Source organism: Rhinolophus sinicus, chromosome 13 (assembly GCF_057876585.1).
Source record: "Rhinolophus sinicus isolate RSI-liver-muscle chromosome 13, RSI-T2T, whole genome shotgun sequence".
NCBI classification, from domain to species: domain Eukaryota; kingdom Metazoa; phylum Chordata; class Mammalia; order Chiroptera; family Rhinolophidae; genus Rhinolophus; species Rhinolophus sinicus.
The window spans coordinates 38891581-38910853 of record NC_142513.1 but is presented as its reverse complement, the minus strand read 5'-3'; the positions used below and the strand labels follow the sequence as shown (position 1 = coordinate 38910853).

General features: G+C 39.8%; 1 protein-coding gene and 1 pseudogene across 2 annotated transcripts in view; both read right to left on the bottom strand.

Annotated features, from left to right (window-relative positions):
• Nucleotides 1-19273, bottom strand: part of ZNF133 (zinc finger protein 133) — a 43107-nt gene that overhangs the window by 2093 nt on the left and 21741 nt on the right. For both annotated transcript variants that reach the window (XM_074317234.2, XM_019710725.3), the window contains 2 exons: nt 3804-3930; nt 3571-3666 (listed from right to left, as the gene is read on the bottom strand). In XM_074317234.2, coding sequence (XP_074173335.1) covers nt 3571-3666; nt 3804-3930 — 223 coding nt within the window. The remainder of the gene's footprint in view (nt 1-3570; nt 3667-3803; nt 3931-19273) is intronic.
• On the bottom strand, nt 16527-18627 carry LOC109434050 (refilin-B pseudogene; annotated as a pseudogene).

The window sequence follows — 19273 nt, the reverse complement described above, 5'->3', positions numbered from 1 at the left end:
ACATCTTCCAATTTCCATTACAATCCAGAAAACCTACTCCTAAGCCTCTTCTATGTATCAGACTATAAAAGCATCACAGGCAGTTTTGGCTCTCTAAATAGGGCCATTATGCAACAATCTTTTCCCCTTACTACAATTATCTTCTAATTAACAACGACCCACACTGATATAAACTGTGTCCATAAGCATTTTCTTTGACAGATATCTAACCGGGGATCCATGTGGAAATGTCCTATCTTTTGCTATTTCCCTATGAGGACAGAGGGATAGATTGAGAGAGTAGTCATTCAGACTGGAGAACCCCTAGTGCAGGAAGCAGCACAAAAGTGGCTAAAGAAATTGTGTGTGAGATATCTGAACTAGAGTTTCCCCATTCACTAACAAATAAAAAAAGAGGATTATTTTGTACCAGAATTCCTACAAGGCAGTAGGTTTTCAACAAAGTCAGCTGAAGGCAATAAATAACCACACAATTTGAAAAATCCGGTACAGATCTTACTGGATCTACCTGAACACGCTATCCCTGATCAATGAACTGAACTTTTAAAAAACAACTATGTATACATCTACATTTCAGAATTATTCCCTTATGTAAAATGCTACTGTATTTGGAGACAGGGCCTTTAAGAAGGTAATTCAGGTTTAAAAAGCTGGTAAGGGTGAGGCTCTAACCCAATATGATGGTGTCCTTATAAGAGGAGGAAGAGATAGCAGGGATGTGTACGCCCAGAGAAAATACGTGAGGACATAGTGATAAGGCAGCTATCCGCAAGCCAAGGTGAGAGGCCTCCTAAGAGACCAAACCTGCTGACACCTTGATTTTCCAAGAACTATAAGCCTCCGAACTGTAAAAAAACTTCTGCTGTTTAGGCCACCCAGTCTGTGGTATTTTGTTCTGGCAGCCCAAGCTGAAGTAGATGCTTTACTTCCTCTGCCCTGACCTCTCCTATCACTGTAGTCAAGCACCTATGCATCTGCCCCATAGTCAGCTCCTAAGTAAGTCCTGTGAAACTTATCAGTTATTACAGTAAATGTGGAAGGGACACAGTCCCTATTATAAAAGACAACACTTAGTTTGGCATAAAATGTAATACCAGCTACATGCTGCTACTTAAAAGAAGAACACCCAAATCACATTATTTTTATTTAAAAATAAAAGGATGAACACAGAAATACCATACCAAAAAAATACACAAGAAAGTTGGTGTTAAGACTAACCAGAAAGAAAGGGAAAGTTAAACAAATATCACATGGAACAAACAGAATTTTAATGTTAAAAACTTCATTAATAAATGAGATTATAATTGTCATGAATCTTTAACAGTTTACTGAAGTGAAATATAAGGCAAAAACTTAGAAATAAATGGCGAATTTGATATAAATTACAATGACACTGGGGAGCTTTATGACTCTTCCTAGCAGATAAAAAGTAAGGATAGCAACAACCCAAATAATAGGAATAATTTCTATTATATATGCTATATTCCCTCGATTCAAAGACAATTAATTGTAAGACTCTTTTTAAAATTTAATAAAACAGAAATAGAAAATTTCTTACATAGAAAAAGAAAACATACTTTTTTGTGCATGAGACATTTATAAAATTGACAAAAGTATTTCAAAAATTAACACACACACATAATTCTTTAAAGTTATCTATACCATTATAATTTAAAAATAATGCTAAGCAGAAAGAAAAATTCCCAGAAATCCTTGCCCCACTCTCTCCAATTCTATTCCCATCACGGTAATCACTAGTAATGGTAAATAACAATACAGACTTCTGTGTTCACATAAACGTATCAGTATACAGTCTTTCACACACTTCCCTTTTTAAACAAAATACTGAACAGTGTATATCTTCTGCAACTTTTTCATTTAATAATATATAGATTAAGTATCTGAGTTTTCTGTTAAAGAAAGTAAAGAAAAATTGACTCATCATTAATAAACAGATAAGAAATATCAAACAAAAAGAGAAAATTATAATAAAAGTAAATGGAAATGACAGAACTAAAAAGTACAATATCTGAAATGAAAAATGCACTGGCCAGGGGCTTAACAGCATATTGGAGATGACAGACGAGACAGTAAACTTGAAGAGAGATCAACAGAAATCATCCAATCTGAAGAACAGAGAGAAAAAAAGATTTAAAAATACAGATAGGCTCCTTAACCTATCATGTGGGACAATACCAAAAGGACTAATACACATGTAACTGTAGTCCCAAAAAGGGAACAGAAAAAAACATGTGAAGGAACAATGTCTGAAAATTTCCCAAATTTGGCTCTAGCTGTAAATTTACAGATTCAAAAATCTCAGTGAATCCCAAGCAGGAAAAATATAAAGAAAAGTATGCTTGAACAGTCACATTAAGGTCAAACAACTGAATACCAAACAAAGGGAAAACTTTGAAAGTAGTCAGAGGGGATAAAACGGGGTAACAATTATGGAAATGACAGCTACTCTATGCCATTATTGAATTGTATGAACTTCAGTCATTCAGATGCTTCAGTATCGAAAAGGGGAACATCATCTTTACAGCACTAAAAAGAAAAATCAATCTAGAATTCTATATCCAATGAAAATATCCTTCAAGAATGAAGGTGAAGTAAAGATACATTCAGAAAAACAAAATATAGCAAATACACTGCCACCTGCACCACAGAAAAATGGTAAGCAAGTCCTTTAGGGTGAAGAAACTCAGATCTCCAGGAAAAAAATGAATGAGTATAGAAGTTGGTAAATTATCTAGATGCATATAAAAGAATATGTTTTATCTTGATTTAAAGAATACATGAGTGTTTAAAACAAATATTTTAACATTGTATTAGGGAGTTTACAATGTATGTAGGTATAACACAAATGACAACTATAAAGGATGCTGGGGGGAGGGGTTAATTGGGAACTATGCAATTGCAATGTTCTTATATTTTTACATAAAATGGGAACCAGAATAAATAGAATTAGAAAAGTTAGGGCTGTATATTGTAATCCCCTAGAACAGGAGTCAGCAAACTTTTTCTTAAACAGTCAGATAGTAAATAATTTAAGCTTTGAGGGCTAAAGTAAAACTGAGGATATTATATAGGTACATACGTAACCATTAAAAAATCTAAAAACTATTCTTGGCTCAGTTTTTTAAGAATTCCATTTCAATTTATGAACTGGATTTTTAGCCTTCCTCCTGGGCTTATTAACCTTCTTTCTTTAGCTCACTTAGTTTCCCTCTTCCCCTTACACACACCCCCCCGCCCCCACCATTCTTGTGTGATCTTTTTTAAAAAAAATAGTAACGAAAAAGAAGCCCATGAATGTGAAAGAGAACTGAGTGAGGTAGAGAAGGCAAACACAGTGGGAGAAAGAAAGGCTTCTAGTGGAGGAAAGCCCCTTCACACTCGAGTGAAGATGAAGGTCTGGAAGGGAAGGAAGCCTGCCAGGAAATGCAAACAGCAACCCAGAGGTGAGGAGAAAGGCTTCTCTCTCCAGCACCTGAGCAATGTTTCCTCTCTCCCACCCCCGAGCTGCCTGCAGTTCTCTGCTCCACTTGCCCAGAGTTCTCCACTCACCTGGACAGGTGGCTGGTAGGCATTTTCTCTCCTCTCTCCAGGTTTCCTTCCCTTGCTCCAGCTGGGTGATGAGCTTTGGTTTAGAAAATGGAATTCCTGCTCACAGGAAAAGAAAACAAGGTGGCTACAGGTTATGGGCTCGAGGGCCAAGTCAGAAAGCAAGATAGCTGCTTCAAGCACATCCTAAAGTACACAGCAGCAAGAATAAGATTCCTAAGAGATGTCAGGCTTACCCAGTGAGACCAAGTTGCTGTAGTTTTCCAGCATCACCTCCCTGTACAGGGACCTCTGAGCAGGGCTCAGCAGCATCCACTCTTCTTGGGTGAAGTCCACAGCCACATCCCTGAATGCCATGTGTGCCTATAACACAAAACACAGCCCTGTTCACTGAAGAGCCAGCCTTGTCCATGACTCAGGGTGAAGGGTAGGGAGAAGACTGCCCTGGGGCAGGCAGGAGAGATATCTAGATCCTGCCACCATGTGTTCCAAGACCTGTAAACCTTTGTTATTAGCTATCCAGCAGCACCTGTGAATCTACCTTCAAGATTCTGGGTGGGCTGTTTAGAGAATACATGCAAAAAAGAGTCCCTAACTCTCAGGAACTTTAAATCTAGGGAGAGAGAAGAGCAGACAACATATAAAAATTAAATAGTAGTAAAGCATAACAGACTTTCTGAGTTTTAAGAATTTTAAAGATTAAAAATTATGACCAATCAAATAAATATTGAAGCATCTGAGTGACTAAAGTTCATACAATTCAGTAATGGCATAGACTAAACTACAACTCGGTCCTTCCCCTAAATCCCAAGCCCCCTTGGCCTTCTCAGGCCTGAGTGGCACAAGCGGAAAGTGATAAAGAGCACAGATTTGAATCGCACACCCTAGGTTTGGGGTCGTCTTGTGCCATCAACCAGTACCTCGGTTTTCTCACCTGTGAAATTTATGGCCCTACACTGTGGATGATCAGGGCGGACCTTCTTGGTCACTCATCTACAAATTCATTTCTAAACCCCATTTTCATCCTCCTGCCCAGTTTTACTCGTATATCCTTAACACTATTCCAAAATGGAGGGCATACTGGAACACACACATCGGGAAAGACTTCATGAGAGAGGCCCAAGAGTTTGGTCTTGAAGGATGGCCAGGAATCGTGGCAAGAGAAAAGTACTAGGTATTCCAGCTAACCCATGTGAGAAGCAGAGGACAGTGTGGGCAAAGGAAGAGAAGACTGTTGCAGTCTAGGATTTTTAAATTTTTAATATAAAATATACACAACAAAAATTTTACTATTTTTATCATTTTTATAATAAGTGTACACTTCAGTAGCATTAAGTATATTCATATTGTTGTATAACCATCACCACGGTATCCATTTCCAGAACTCATTCATCATCCCATGCTGGAACTCTATAACCATTAAACAATAACTCCCTCCTCCTCACCGAACCCTGGTAACCACCATTTTATTTTTCATTTCGAGTATGAAGCTATTCTATGTAATGTAAATAAGTGGAATTATACAATATTTGTCCTCTGTGTTTGGCTAATTTCACGCACAATGTCTTCAATATTCATTCATGCAGAAATGTTGTCAGGATTTCCTTCCTTTTCAAGAGTAAAAACTATTCAATTGTATGTATATGCCATTCATTATCAATGGGCATTTGGTTTGTGCCCGTTAACTACTGTGAATAATACTACCATGCAAATTGGTGTATAATTATTTGTTTGAATCTTTGCTTTCAATTCTTTTGGGTTAATACCCAGAAGTGGAATTGCCAGAACACATGGTAATTTTGTTTTTCTTTTTCAGTAAATACTGTACTGTTTTCCATAGTGACTGCACTATTTTATATCCCCACTAGCAGTGCAAAAGGGTTCTAATTTCTCCATATCCTCGCCAACACTTGTTTTCTTTTTTTTTTTTTTTTTTATTATGGCCATCCTATTATATAATACGTATATAATAGGTATAAAGTGGTACCTCATTGTGGCCTTAAGTTGTATTTCCCTAATGATTAGTGATGATTAGCATAGTTTCATGTGATTGTTGGCCATTTGTATATCTTCTTTGCAAAAATGTCTATTCCTGTGTAGATGCATGACCAATGTGCTGTACAACTGAAGGTGTATTAGAATAATAGACAAATACGCGCACGCGTGCACACACACACACACACACACACACACACACAAAGGTCTGACAATTGAGTTCACGAACTCATAACTCTGTGAGTAGTGTAAATGTCTAACTATTATGTTGCTTTGTACGCATGAAACTAATAATAATAACAATAACAATAATAATAATAAATCTATTCAAGTTCTTTGCCCATTCTTGAATTGGGTGTTTGGTTTTTTCATTGTTGGGTTATAGGAGTTCGTTATATATTCTGGATCTTAATCATTTATCAGATAAATAATTGACAAATATATTCCATGTCTTTAATGCACAAAAAGGTTTTCATTTTGATGAAGTCCCATTTCTTTTTTTGTTGTTGTTGCCTGGGCTTTTGGTGTAATAGCCAAAAAATCATCACTAAATCCAACTTTATGGAGTTTTCCCTTATGTTTTATAGTTTTATGTTACCCCTAAGAGATTTATATCTTTAGCTCTTGTTTAGTTCTTTCACCCACTGAGTTAATTTTTGTATATAGTGTTAGGTAATGATCTGACAAACATCCTTTTGCATATAGGTATAGTTTTCCCAACAATATCTACTAAATAGGCTATCTTTTCCATATTGAATGGTCTTGGTACTCTTGTCAGAAATCATTTGATCATTATGTGAAGGTTCGTTTTGGGGCTCTCTATTCTGGTCCATTGTCTGTAATTCTTTCTTTATCCCAGTATCACACAGTTTGGATTACTATAGCTTTGTAGAAAATTTCGAAATCAAGAACTGTCAGTTATTCAACTTTGTTCTTTTTCAAGATTGTTTTAGCTTTTCAGAGTCCCTTGTGATTCCATATGAATTTTAAGATGAATTTTTCTATTTCTTGGGGAAAAAGTCATTGGGTTTTTGATAGGGATTACACTGTACTGGTTTGCATACTATTGTCATCTTAGCAATATTAACTTTTCCAATCCATGAACATGTAATGTTTTTCCATTCATTTCCTTGTCTTCTTTAATTCACTCAGCAATGTTTTATAGTTTTCAATGCACGTGTTTCACTTCCTTGCTTAAGTTAATTACTACTAAGTATTTTATTCTTCTTGATGCTACTGTAAGTGGAATTTTCCTTTTAAAAAAACATATAATTTATTGTTAAACAAAGAAGTTACAAAGGAAAATGGAGTGAGACAGACATCAAAGATAAATTTAAAAAACAGTTTTTGTACGGAGGAAAAATGGCGGCGTGAGGAGAGCCTCTATAAAGCTCCCCTGGAATTTACAATGAATCGAACAACTATAACTCCACAAAGGACTCCCTGCACAGCAGACAGGCAAGACGAAGAGGCCCACTACCGAAATCACCTACAGGTGGGAGATTCGCACGGGTGGGGGGAGGAGGAAAGGGAGCAATGCAGAGACGGAGCCGCGCGGGCGCAGGACTCAGACCTAGCTCAGTGCTCCGAGCTCACTGCTTCCCGGAACTACCGCAGCTGCGGGAGAGGGAAGAACTCGGACTGCTAGGGCTCTGCTTGTGGCCCACAGGGCTGAGGGGACAGCATATACCACGGCTGAACCCAACGCTCATGGCAGAGACCTCGGAGAAAAGACTGAGGGAAGAAGGCTGAAAACGGTGGTTTAAGCCCGCACTGCCGAGCAGAGAACGGAAGCCTTAGGCACTGAGACTAGCAGCCCCCTCCCTACCCTCCCAGAGCTCGCCCTGCCCCCACCTGCCCGGTGCTAGAAACAGAACAGTAGCTGTGTCAGATCAAAAGAACAGAATATTTGCTGTACTCAGAAATGTGGACCACAGACACAAATTCGCAGCCCAACTAGTTCCGGCAAAGGGGAGGGAGCTGTGGAAGCAGGACCGGCTGTGGTGGTGGTCGCCGCCATTGCTCTGGGCCACCTCTCACAACTCACCCCGCCCCTGGCCCCACATATCTGGGCAGATCCCTGCAGAAGTAAACAGAACTGCTGAAACAGGGCTCTGAATCTGGAGCTGGAAGAGCTTTGGAACATCAAAAGCTCTCCGCATACCCACCGGGACACTCCGCCCTGTGACCTAGACGAACTATTAACAGAGGAGCAGCCCGTCTCCCATAGAATCCCCCCATTGTGTGAGAAGCTGGAATAGTGCAGAGAAAACATAGCACTATCGTGTGGGAGAAGAAAAATAAGCTGCAGTTGGAGAAAAAATAAAACATTCTACCAACAAGTACTGGAAAACAAAACAAAGACCGCTTCCTATCAACTTGTTGCAGAAGCCACTCCTGTAGATGTGTAGGAAGAGAAATAGTAAATCAGTAATTGCCATGAATAACCAAGGCAACAAGACTGCTCAGAAAAAAAGTGAAAAATCTCCAGAAAAGGCAATTAAAGATACAGAAATATGTGACTTAAATGACAGAGAAATCAAAATTGCAGTTCTGAAAAAACTCAACAAGATGCAAGAAAACACAGATAGGCAGTTAAATGAACTCAGAAACTCAATCAAAAAACAGCATGAGCATTTTACGAAAGAGATTGAAATTTTAAAAAAGAACCAAAGAGAATTTCTGGAGATTAAGAACTCAATAGAAGAAATTAAGAATGAAATAACCAGCTTAGGTAGTAGAGTTGACCAGATGGAGGAAAGAATCAGTGAAATCGAACATAGAAACCTGGAAATGACACGGATGGAAGAAGAAAGAGACTTGAGACTTAAAAGAAATGAAAGAACTCTACAAGAACTTTCTGACTCCATCAGAAAGAGCAATATAAGAATAATGGGCATACCAGGAGGAGAAGAAAGAGAGAAGGGAACAGAGAATATATTCAAACAAATTGTTGATGAGAACTTCCCAAACTTGTGGACTGAACTGGACCCTCGAATCCAAGAAGCAAATAGAACACCTAATTACCTCAATCCCAACAGGCCTTCTCCAAGGCACATTGTATTGAAGCTGCCTAAAATGAACGACAAAGAAAGAATCCTCAAGGCAGCCAGGGAAAAGAAGACAGTAACTTACAAAGGAAAGCCCATTAGATTATCATCAGATTTTTCAGCAGAAACTCTACAAGCCAGGAGGGAGTGGAACCAAATATTCAAACTATTGAAATAGAGAAATCATGAGCCAAGAATAATATATCCAGCAAATATATCCTTTAGATATGAAGGAGGAATAAAGACCTTTCCAGACATACAGAAGCTGAGGGAATTTTCTAATACAAGACCTATATGCTGAAAACTATAAGACATTTTTGAAAGAAATTGAAGAAGACACAAAGAAATGGAAAGACATTCCGTGCTCATGGATTGGAAGAATCAACATAGTAAAATGGCCATATTACCCAAAGCAATATACAGATTCAAAGCAATCCCCATCAAATTCCCAATGGCATTTTTTAAAGAAATAGAACAAAAAATCATCAGATTTGTTTGGAACCACAAAAGACCCCGAATAGCCAAAGCAATCTTAAGAAAAAAGAACAATAATGGAGGTATCACACTTCCTGACTTTGGCTTGTACTACAGGGCTACAATAATCAAAACAGCATGGTATTGGCAGAAAAACAGGCACATAGACCAATGGAATAGAATTGAGAACGCAGAAATAAAACCACATAAATATGGACAGATAATTTTTGACAAAGAAGCTAAAAACATACAATGGTGCAAAGACAGCCTCTTCAATAAATGGTGCTGGGAGAATTGGATAGCCACGTGCAAAAGAATCAAACTGGACTATTTGTCACCGTGTACCAAAATTAATTCAAAATGGTTCAAAGACTTAAGCATAAGACCTGACACAATAAACTGCATAGAAGAAAACATAGGTACTAAACTTATGGACCTTGGGTTCAAAGAGCATTTTATGAATTTGACTCCAAAGGCAATGAAAGTAAAAGCTAAAATAAACAAATGGGACTATATGAAACTTAAAAGCTTCTGCACAGCAAAAGAAACCATCGACAAAATAAAGAGGCAACCAACTGAATGGGAGAAAATTTTTGCAAACATTGCCTCCGATAAGGGGCTAATATCCAGAATATACAAGGAACTCATGCAACTCAACAACAAAAAAACAAACAACCCAATTGAAAAATGGGAAACGGACTTGGAGACATTTCTCCAAAGAGGACATACAAATGGCAAATAGACATATGAAAAAATGCTCAACATCACTAATCATCAGAGAAATGCAAATCAAAACCACAATGAGATATCACCTCACCCCAGTCAGAATGGCTATCATCAACAAGACAAATAGTAACAAGTGTTGGAGAGGCTGTGGAGAAAAAGGAACCCTCATACACTGTTGGTGGGAATGCAGACTGGTGCAGCCGTTATGGAAGGCAGCGTGGAGGTTCCTCAAAAAATTACGAATAGAGTTGCCATATGACCCAGCAATCCCTCTCCTGGGTATCTACCCAAAAAATCTGAAAACATTTAGAGATAAAGACACGTGTGCTCCAATGTTCACTGCAGCTTTGTTTACGGTGGCCAAGACATGGAAACAACCAAAATGTCCTCCGATAGATGAATGGATAAAGAAGTTGTGGTATATATACACAATGGAATACTATTCGGCGGTAAGAAAAGATGATATAGGAACATTTGTGACAACATGGATGGATCTTGAGAGTGTAATGCTGAGCGAAATAAGTCAGACAGAAAAAGCAGAGAACCATGTGATTTCACTGATATGTGGTATATAAACCAAAAACAACAAAAGAAGAAGACAAACAAATGAGAAACAGAAACTCATAGACACAGACAATAGTTTAGTGGTTACCAGAGGGTAAGGGGGGTGGGGGGTGGGAGATGAGGGTAAGGGGGATCAAATATATGGTGATGGAAGGAGAACTGATTCTGGGTGGTGAACACACAATGGGATTTATAGATGTAATACAGAATTGTGCACCTGAAAGCTATGTAATTTTACCAACAATTGTCACCCCAATAAATTTAAAAAAAAAATAGTTTTTGTCAAATACTATTCTGAATTTCCTAAGGTTAGAAACAGGAAAAGTGTCAAATGAAAAGGTAATCATTCTTTTTTACAAGGTCTGGCTGGATTTGAAAAGAAAAGCTTTTCTCTGAAAATAAAATCACCCTTATCACATGAAAGACATAATGTAAGAGACTGAGAAGAGATACTTTTTTTGATTTTTACAACAACGTTATTATAAGTGCAAAAACTTGGAAACAACCAAGATGTCCTTCAGTAGGTGAACGGGTAAACCAGTACATCTAGACAATGCTAAAAATCAATGAGTCATAGAGGAATCTTAAATTCATATTACTAAGTGAAGAAGCCAATATGAAAAGGCTACATATTTTATGATTCCAACTCTATGACATTCTGCAAAAAGCAAAACTGTGGAGACAGTAAAAAGATCAGTGACTGTCAGGGGTTGGGGTAGGGGTTAAGAGGTGGAAAGATGCTTTTCTTTTTTTTTAAAGATTATTATTAAAATATAGCTAACATACAGTATTATATTAGTTTCAGGTGTACATCATAGTTATTCAACAGTACCCACCTAGCTCTATACAGTTATCACCACATTATTGATTATATTCCTTATGCTAAAGAAGTGATCACCATGATAAGTCCAGCAAAGATCTGACACTGTACCATGCTATTACAATATTATTGATCTTTTCCCACCTTCTAAAATTTTTCAATTAGAGTTGACATTCAATATTATTTTACATAGTGGTTAGACATTTATATAATTTAGGAAGTGATCCCCTTGACTAGTACCACCTGGCACTATACATAGTTATTACCATATTCTTGATCATATTCCCTATACTTTACATCCACATGACTATTTTGTGACTACCAATTTGTATTTAATCCCTTCACCTTTTTCACCCTGCCCAACCCCTTTCCCATCTATCACAATAGATCTAGTACTCATCTGACATCATACATAGTTAATACAATATTATTGACTATATTCCTTATGCTATATCCTACATCCCCATGACTACAATGTAAGAACCAATTTGTACTTCTTAATCCTTCCCCTCTTCACCCACTCCTAACTCCCTCCCATCTGGCAACCACCAAACTGTTCTCTGTACCTATGAGTTTGTTTCTCTTTCATTTGTTAATTTTGTTCTTTAGATTCCACTTATCAGTGAAATCATATAACATTCATCTTTTGCTGTCACTTATTATACGCAGCACAGTACCCTCTAGGTCCATCCATGTTGTTGCAGATGGCAAAATTTCATTCTTTTTTACAGCTGAGTAATATTCCATTGTATAAACATAACACCTCTTTATCCATTCTTCCATTCAGGGACACCCAGGTTGACTTCATATTTTGGCTACTGTAAATAATGCTGCAATGAACACGGGGATGAGCACGTCCCCTCAAAATAGCATTTTGGCTTTGTTCAGATAAATACCCAGAAGTGGGATTACTAGGTCTGTCTTTGTCTCTTTTTATAGTCTTTGTTTTAAAGTCTATTTTGTCTGATATAAGTATTACTACCCGAGCTCTTTGTTTCTTAGTTTGTTTCCATTTTCATGAAATATCTTTTTCCATCCCTTTACTTTCAGTCTGTGTGTGTCTTTCGATCTGAAGTGCGTCTCTTGTAGGCAGCATATGTAAAGGTCTTGTTTTCTTACCCATTCAGCCCCCCTATCTTTTGATTGGAACATTTAATCCATTCCCATTGAAAGTAATTGTTGATAGGCATGTAGTTATTACCATTTTATTATTCATATTTTAATTTTTTTTCATCTTAAAGAAGTCCCTGTAAGATTCCTTGTAATACTGGTTTGGTGGTGATGAACTCCTTTAGCCTTTTCTTGTCTGGGAAGCCCTTCATCTGTCCTTTGATTCTAAATGATAGCTTTGCTGGGTAGAGTAATCTTGGTTGTAGGTCCTTGCTTTGCATCACTTTGAATATTTCCTGCCAATCCCTTCTGTCCTGCAAAGTTTCTGTTGAGAAATCAGATGACAGTCTTATGGGGGCTCCACTGTAGGTAACTAACTGCTTTTCTCTTGCTGCTTTTAAGATTCTCTTTGTCTTTAACCTGTGGCATTTTACGACATGTCTTGGTGTTGGCCTGTTTGGGTTCATCTTGCTTGGGACTCTCTGAGCTTCCTGGGCTTGTAAATCTATTTCCTTCATCAGGTGAGGGCAGTTTCCTGTCCTTATTTCTTCAACTAGGTTTTCAATTCCTTGCTCTCTTCTCTTTCTGGTACCCCTATAATGCGAATGTTGGTACATTTGATGTTGTCCCATAGGCTCCTTAAACTTTCATTTTGGGGGATTTTTTTCTTTTTGCTGTTCTGATTTGTTGTTTTCTGCTACTTTATCTTCTATATCACTGGTTGGATCCTCTGCTTCATCTAATTTACTAACGATTCCCTGTAATGTGTTCTTCAATTCTGTTATTGTATTCTTCATTTCTGACTTGTTATTTTTCATGTTTTCTACCTCCAGTTTTATGCTTCCTATCTCTTTATTGAAGTTCTCCCTGAGATCATTGAGCATCCTTATAACCAGTGTTTGGAACTCTCTGTCTGATAGGTTGCTTGTCTCCATTTTGTTTAGTTCCTTTTCTGGAGATTTGTTCTGTTCTTTTATTTGGGACATGTTTGTCTCCCCATTTTGGCTGCCTCTCTGTGTTTATCTCTATTTATTAGGTAAAGCTGCTATGTCTTCCGTTCTTGGTACAACGGCCTTATGTAGTAGGTGTGCTGTGGAGCTCAGTGGTGCAGTCTTCCTGGTCACTTGAGCCATGCACTGCAGGTGTGTCCCTTGTGTGGATTGTGTGCGCTTCCTTGTGTAGTTGAGCCTTGGTTGCTATTTGCACATCAGTGGGAGGGACTGACCTTTGGGCTCACTGGTTGTGAGGAGTGGCTGAGTACAGTGGTGGAGTTGTGGTGCAAGGGCTGTCCCTACAGAACAGGATCTGCCTCAGCAGGGCTCTGATGCTTGCCCAATCTGCCCCTTAGGTGTGTGTTGTTCTTGGAGGCAGCTGAGTGATTCTCCAGCTTGTTTAGAAGCTGGCCACTAGGGGATCTGATCCAGGTCAAGTTCAGCTGCAGACTGTGCTCCACCTGGGGCAACCTGGCAGGAGCCAGAGAAATCCGTACATGGCTGCTGCCCATGCCATGCTTGGAAGTACCTCAAAAGGCCACGCTGTGAACCGAGGCTAGTTGTCACTAATGCCGGGCTTAGGACTGCTCAGTCATAGGTACAGGACATGCTCAAGCCAGACGCTGCTTTCTGGGTTCCACAAACCTTTGGGGGAGCCTAGGAAACTCTGTAACATGAGCTAAGGCAGGTGGTTTGTAGGAAAACGCCACTGACAGAAGCTTGGGTGTGTCCGAAAGTTGGTCGGGGCAGGGTCTCAAATCACCAGGGCATGGCAAACAAACGGTGGAGACTCAGATATGGTGGCTGCCTGCGTCTGCATGCTGGGAGGAGGGAGGGCTCAACAAAGAACCAATGGCCTCTGCCAGTTCCTCTGTCCAGGAGAAAGCTGCCCTTCCAGCCCCTGCCCCAAGCCAGACAACTCAGTTCCCACCACATGTCCCTGCTGCCTTTCCAGCTGCTACCCCAGCACTGGAGCTCAGAGCCAGTCCTTGCACTGTCCCTTTAAGAGAAGTGGGTGGGACTCCAGCTGCCCTCCATCTCTCTAAGTCACAATCTCCACTGTTTTTCACAACTAGAAATTATGGGGACTTCTCTCCCTGGTACTGGAACCCTGGGCTGGGATGGGGCTGGGACCTCTCATTCTTGGAGGAACGGGGGACGAAAGGGATCTCCACAGCCAAGATATCCCTCCCAACTTTTAATGGTCACCGATGGGTGTGGAACCAGCCCATTCTGCATATGCCCTTCCCACCAGTCTTGAGGTGGTTTCTAATACATGTCCTTCATTGTAAGGCTTCGGTTTTGCAGGATTTTAGGCAATTCTCAATGATGGTTGTTTAGTAGTTTAGTTGTAATTTCAATGTGGTCATAAGAGAAGGTAAGCACAGTGTTTACCTACTGTGCCATCTTGACTGGAACCCCCACAAGAGACTTTTTAATTAATGATTACACTGTATCTCCCAGATACACTTAGGAATGTTTGGCTTTTAATGAGCTTTAAAAATCATTGTTTCCACCTTGCAAACCAACATGAATCTACCACTGATAATGTAACTTATCTACCCTGAAGTGTCCTACTGTGTCTTCACATGCTTCCTTTTATGCAACTTGCAGCCAAGCTGGTTTGAAGGATTAGAAAGAACTAAAGTTGGTTCCCTAGTGAATAACTTAAAATAAAACCTGCTTTTCCATTAGCATTACACATTCACAATCACTCACTTCTACTTACTTGACTGATATAGTTCAGATTTTCTCCACACCTAGAATGATTTGTCTGACGTTAACTCAATCCCCCTAAAACAAAATCTCATATAGACATTTCAGAACCATGCTATAAACAAAGGCCCTATCCTTCTGCACTTGTCTCTCCTGCCATGCTGCCCAGGATTGGGTTCTGAGCTCATTCAAGTGTCCCTATTGGGCCAGAGGAAAGCCTTGGGAATTCTGTTAACATAATTTAAAAATTATATTTACCACTTGTCTTAAATGACAAGAGTATGGAATCAGAGAGAAAAATCCATTTTTAACCACAAATGCTGTGTATTTACTCTTCCAAATGCAAGAAGTATTTGTTGCTCTGCATTACTAAGGAGAGTGCCCCTATGAGGGGTCCCGACTGAGCCTAACTGTGGCAAACTTGGGACCACCCTGCTCACTGAAGGCTCCACTGAGGGGATGTGTCCCATCAGTTACGAGCATGACAGACTAAATGTTGTTAAATCTGAAGAGGACACTAGACAATTTGGCTCTATAGGCCTCCACTGACTTTAAATGTGCGTGAGTATCACCATACCTGCTCTCCTTGGAACAAAAGTCCCTGCTGTGGCTCCAGGGTACCCACAGAGCTATCAATTCTGCTTTCAGAACAGATGAAAGCTGTCAATAGAAACAGGGAGATATAGCGGGAGTCTGAACTTAAAATACTCTGTAACCCTTGAGCCCTTGACATAATTAGGGTATATTCAAAGGAAATATTCATGATTTGTTGTTTTCAATACTGGAAGAGAAAAAGCCATGTGCCACTTTCTTCACTCAAAAACCTCAGGGATTTGCAGGAGGAAGAATTAAGGGTTGGGGTGAGGCAGAGCAGGTTGGGGGTGAAGCCTGAGGCAACCTGGCCCACTGCAGCTTTCTAGCCCAGCCCCCTACCCCCTGCTTCAGAGGCCAGTTCAGCTGAATTCACAAAGTTTCTTCATTTCACACCTAATACCATGAGTGTGAATTACACTAAACTGAACACTTAAAAAGAAATGTGTACCATCGTAGCAGCACCCAAGTTTTGGAATTGGACTTGTGACATCATTCACTATTTTGAATTCACCTTTGCTTCACCTGGGGGGCGCATTTTCCTTGTTTTTGGCTGAGACCTAAGGCATTGGCAGAATTCTTTGCAATGTTGACATTATCAAAGGCCTAAGATCAGTTGACCCAGGGCGCCTGGAGAAGACACCCATTGTGACGAAGCAGATCACCTGAAATATAGACAGACATCCTAGGTGTGGCCACCAGTTCCCATCATGAGTGAAACCCCCCTTGTGGAGTCCCAAAAAGCATTTTTCCTAAGCATTCTTTTAAAATGCCATTTCTCTCTAAAGAAAATACTGTTTCTCTTTACTATGTTTTGCCTCATGAAAAAAATAGGAAAGTATTTGGAAACCCAAAAATACATATTAGGAGAGTTACACAAGCCTATAGAGACATTAACAGATGCCAAGAGTGAGGGGTGCTTTGCCAGAGCCTGAGCTCAGAAGCAACAGGTGGAAGGAACCAGAACGGAAGCCACTGCTCCCAAACTCTGCCACCACTTGACCTGACCATCCCAGAGGTGAAAACAGAATGAACCTTTTCTTTCTTTTTTAAAAAGGCATCTTATATTGCAATTTGGAATTTTTGTGATGTCATTAAAAAAATTTAGAGAATTCCAAGAGATAGAAATGGAAATGAAAAATGGAATGGAATTCAACTCTCCACAGATTGAACCCATATGGGTGTCACAGCTTACTGAATTAGCATCACTTTCATAGCAGTGAAGACATCTGAGGCTGAAATTTCTTAAAACTCACTTTTTCCATTCCAGAGAGTTCCCCATGCTCTTCCTCAAACTGACCAATGGAAGAGGAGCTCTCCCCTCCCTCCCTATTTCAAATTGTGGCCATTTTCCTTTTGCTCCAGTCATCTTTTTATTTTCTCATCAAATTGAGACTTTGGGGGAAACTGCAGCAGCAAATGAGAAATACACTCCTTTTAAAAACAATTTGAAAAAAATTTAAAAACAAAATTCTCAATTACTATAGATGCCATGACATTTTTTTTTTCTTCCCCAGGCTGGGCTTAGACATATGTCTAGATTAGACTTCTAGGGGTATAAGTGACACTCAAGGGCAGTGTGGCCCAACTTGGCCAGGGCAGAGGAAGAACTGGTCCAGCCCCACACAGCCTTGTTGAGTCAGCACTCATCTGAGAGGTAATCACTGCCCAGGAACTCTGTGGCTTCAAGCTCCACACTGGACAGGAACCTCCACAGTGTCTTGCAGCAGTTGTAATTCAGGGTGGTGGTGTAGACGGTCTTGGGGAACTCTGGGTAGGTGATGGTGGTGCTAAGGAAGCAGTGGCCTTGTGACAAGGTTCAAAGTGCAGCTCAGCCTTGTAGTTGTGCCATGTGCAAATGGGGATGCAGGTGATTGGCCACAAGAGGCCACTGCCAGGCCCAGTGACACATGGACATTGTTAACAAAGTGCCTCTCTGGACTAAGGAAGTGTGCATTACTTCTATCTGTAGTAAGGGGTCAAACTCTACTCCTTCGCCAAAGGATAGGGGGCATATCCTTGGAGCGCAGGTGGAGGTCAGGGGGGTGGGGAGAGGCTGCATTCAGGGCTCTGGGGTTGCTGCCGCGTTGGGCTCCAGTGCCCCAGGTGCCAGGGTGCACTCCCCACTGCTGCCACAATCCCCAGCTGTCGTAAGCCCCCATTGGCTGGGGCTGGCCCAGAGTCTGGGCTGTCCAGGATGCCGCTGCCCTTCTTCTTCACATGCATGAGTTTGGACACACCCTGCAGGCTCAGCAGGCCTACCATGGCTATGGGCAGAGCTGGGCTGGGGTTGGAGCCATGGGCAAACAAGGGCACGAGGGGCCCAGATGTGGGCTGGGGCTGCTGCCTGCGCACCATCTGGTACCTGCCCTGGAATTATTTTCTTAATTTCCTTTCAAATTGTTCATTGTTAGTGTATAAAAATGCAACTAATTTTTACGTGTTGGTTTTGTATCCTGCTACTTTGCTGCATTCATATTAGTTCTAAGGTGTTTTGGTGTGCATCTGGAATCTTTTCTACATATCAGATCATGTCATTTGCAAACAGATAGTTTGACTTCTTCTTTTACAAGAAATTTAGATGTCTTTTGTTTCTTTTTCTTGCCACTTGCTCTGGATAGAATTTCCAAATACTATGTTCAATACAAAGGGCAAAAGTGGGCATACTTGTCATATTCCTGTTCTTACAGGAAAGGTTTTCAGTCTTTCATCATGGAGTATGTTAGCTGTGACTTTTTCATATATGGCGTTTACTATGTTGAGGTATGTTCCCTCTATTCCCACTTTGCTGAGAGCTTTTATCATAAACAGATGCTGGATTTTGTTAAATGCTTTTTCTGCATCTATTGATATGATCAAATGATTTTAACCCTTCAGTGTGCTTATGTGGTATATCACATTAATTGATTTATGGATATTGAACCAACCTTGCATCCCAGGAATAAATCCCACTTGACCATGGTTTTGAATGTACTGCTGAATTCGGTTTGCTAATATTTTGTTGAGCATTTTTGCATCTATATTCATCAGGGATATTGGCCTATAACTTCTTCTTTTCCTCCCTTCCTCTCTCCCTCCCTCCCTCCCTCCCTGTCCTCTCTCTCTCTCTCTCTCTCTCTCTCTCTCTCTCTCTCTCTCTCTCTCTCTCTGTCTTTCTCTCTTTTTGGTAATGTCTTTGTCTGCTTTGGAATCAAGATAATGGTGGCATTGTAAAATGAGTTGGGAGCCTTCCATGTTCTTGAATTTTTGAAATAGTTTGAGAAGGTGTTAATTCTTCTTTGAATATTTGTAAGATTCACCTGTGAAGCCACCTGGTATAGGATTTTTGTTTGTGAGTTTTTCAATTACTGATTTGATTTCATTAGAAGTTATCAGTCTGTTAAGATTTTCTGTTTCTTCTTTACTCACTCTTGGAAGATTGCATGTTTCTACAAATTTATCCATTTCTTCCAGATTGCCAAATTTGTTGGCATGTAATTGTAGCATTTTCTTACAATCCTTTGTATTTCTGTAGTGTCAGTTGTCACTTTTCTTTTTGATTCCTGATTTTATTTACTTGAGTCCTCTTTTTCTTTGATGAGTCTGGCTCAAGGTTTATCAATTTTATCTTTGCAAAGAACCACTTCTTGATTTCATTGACCTTTTGTATTGCTTTTTTTAAAGACCCT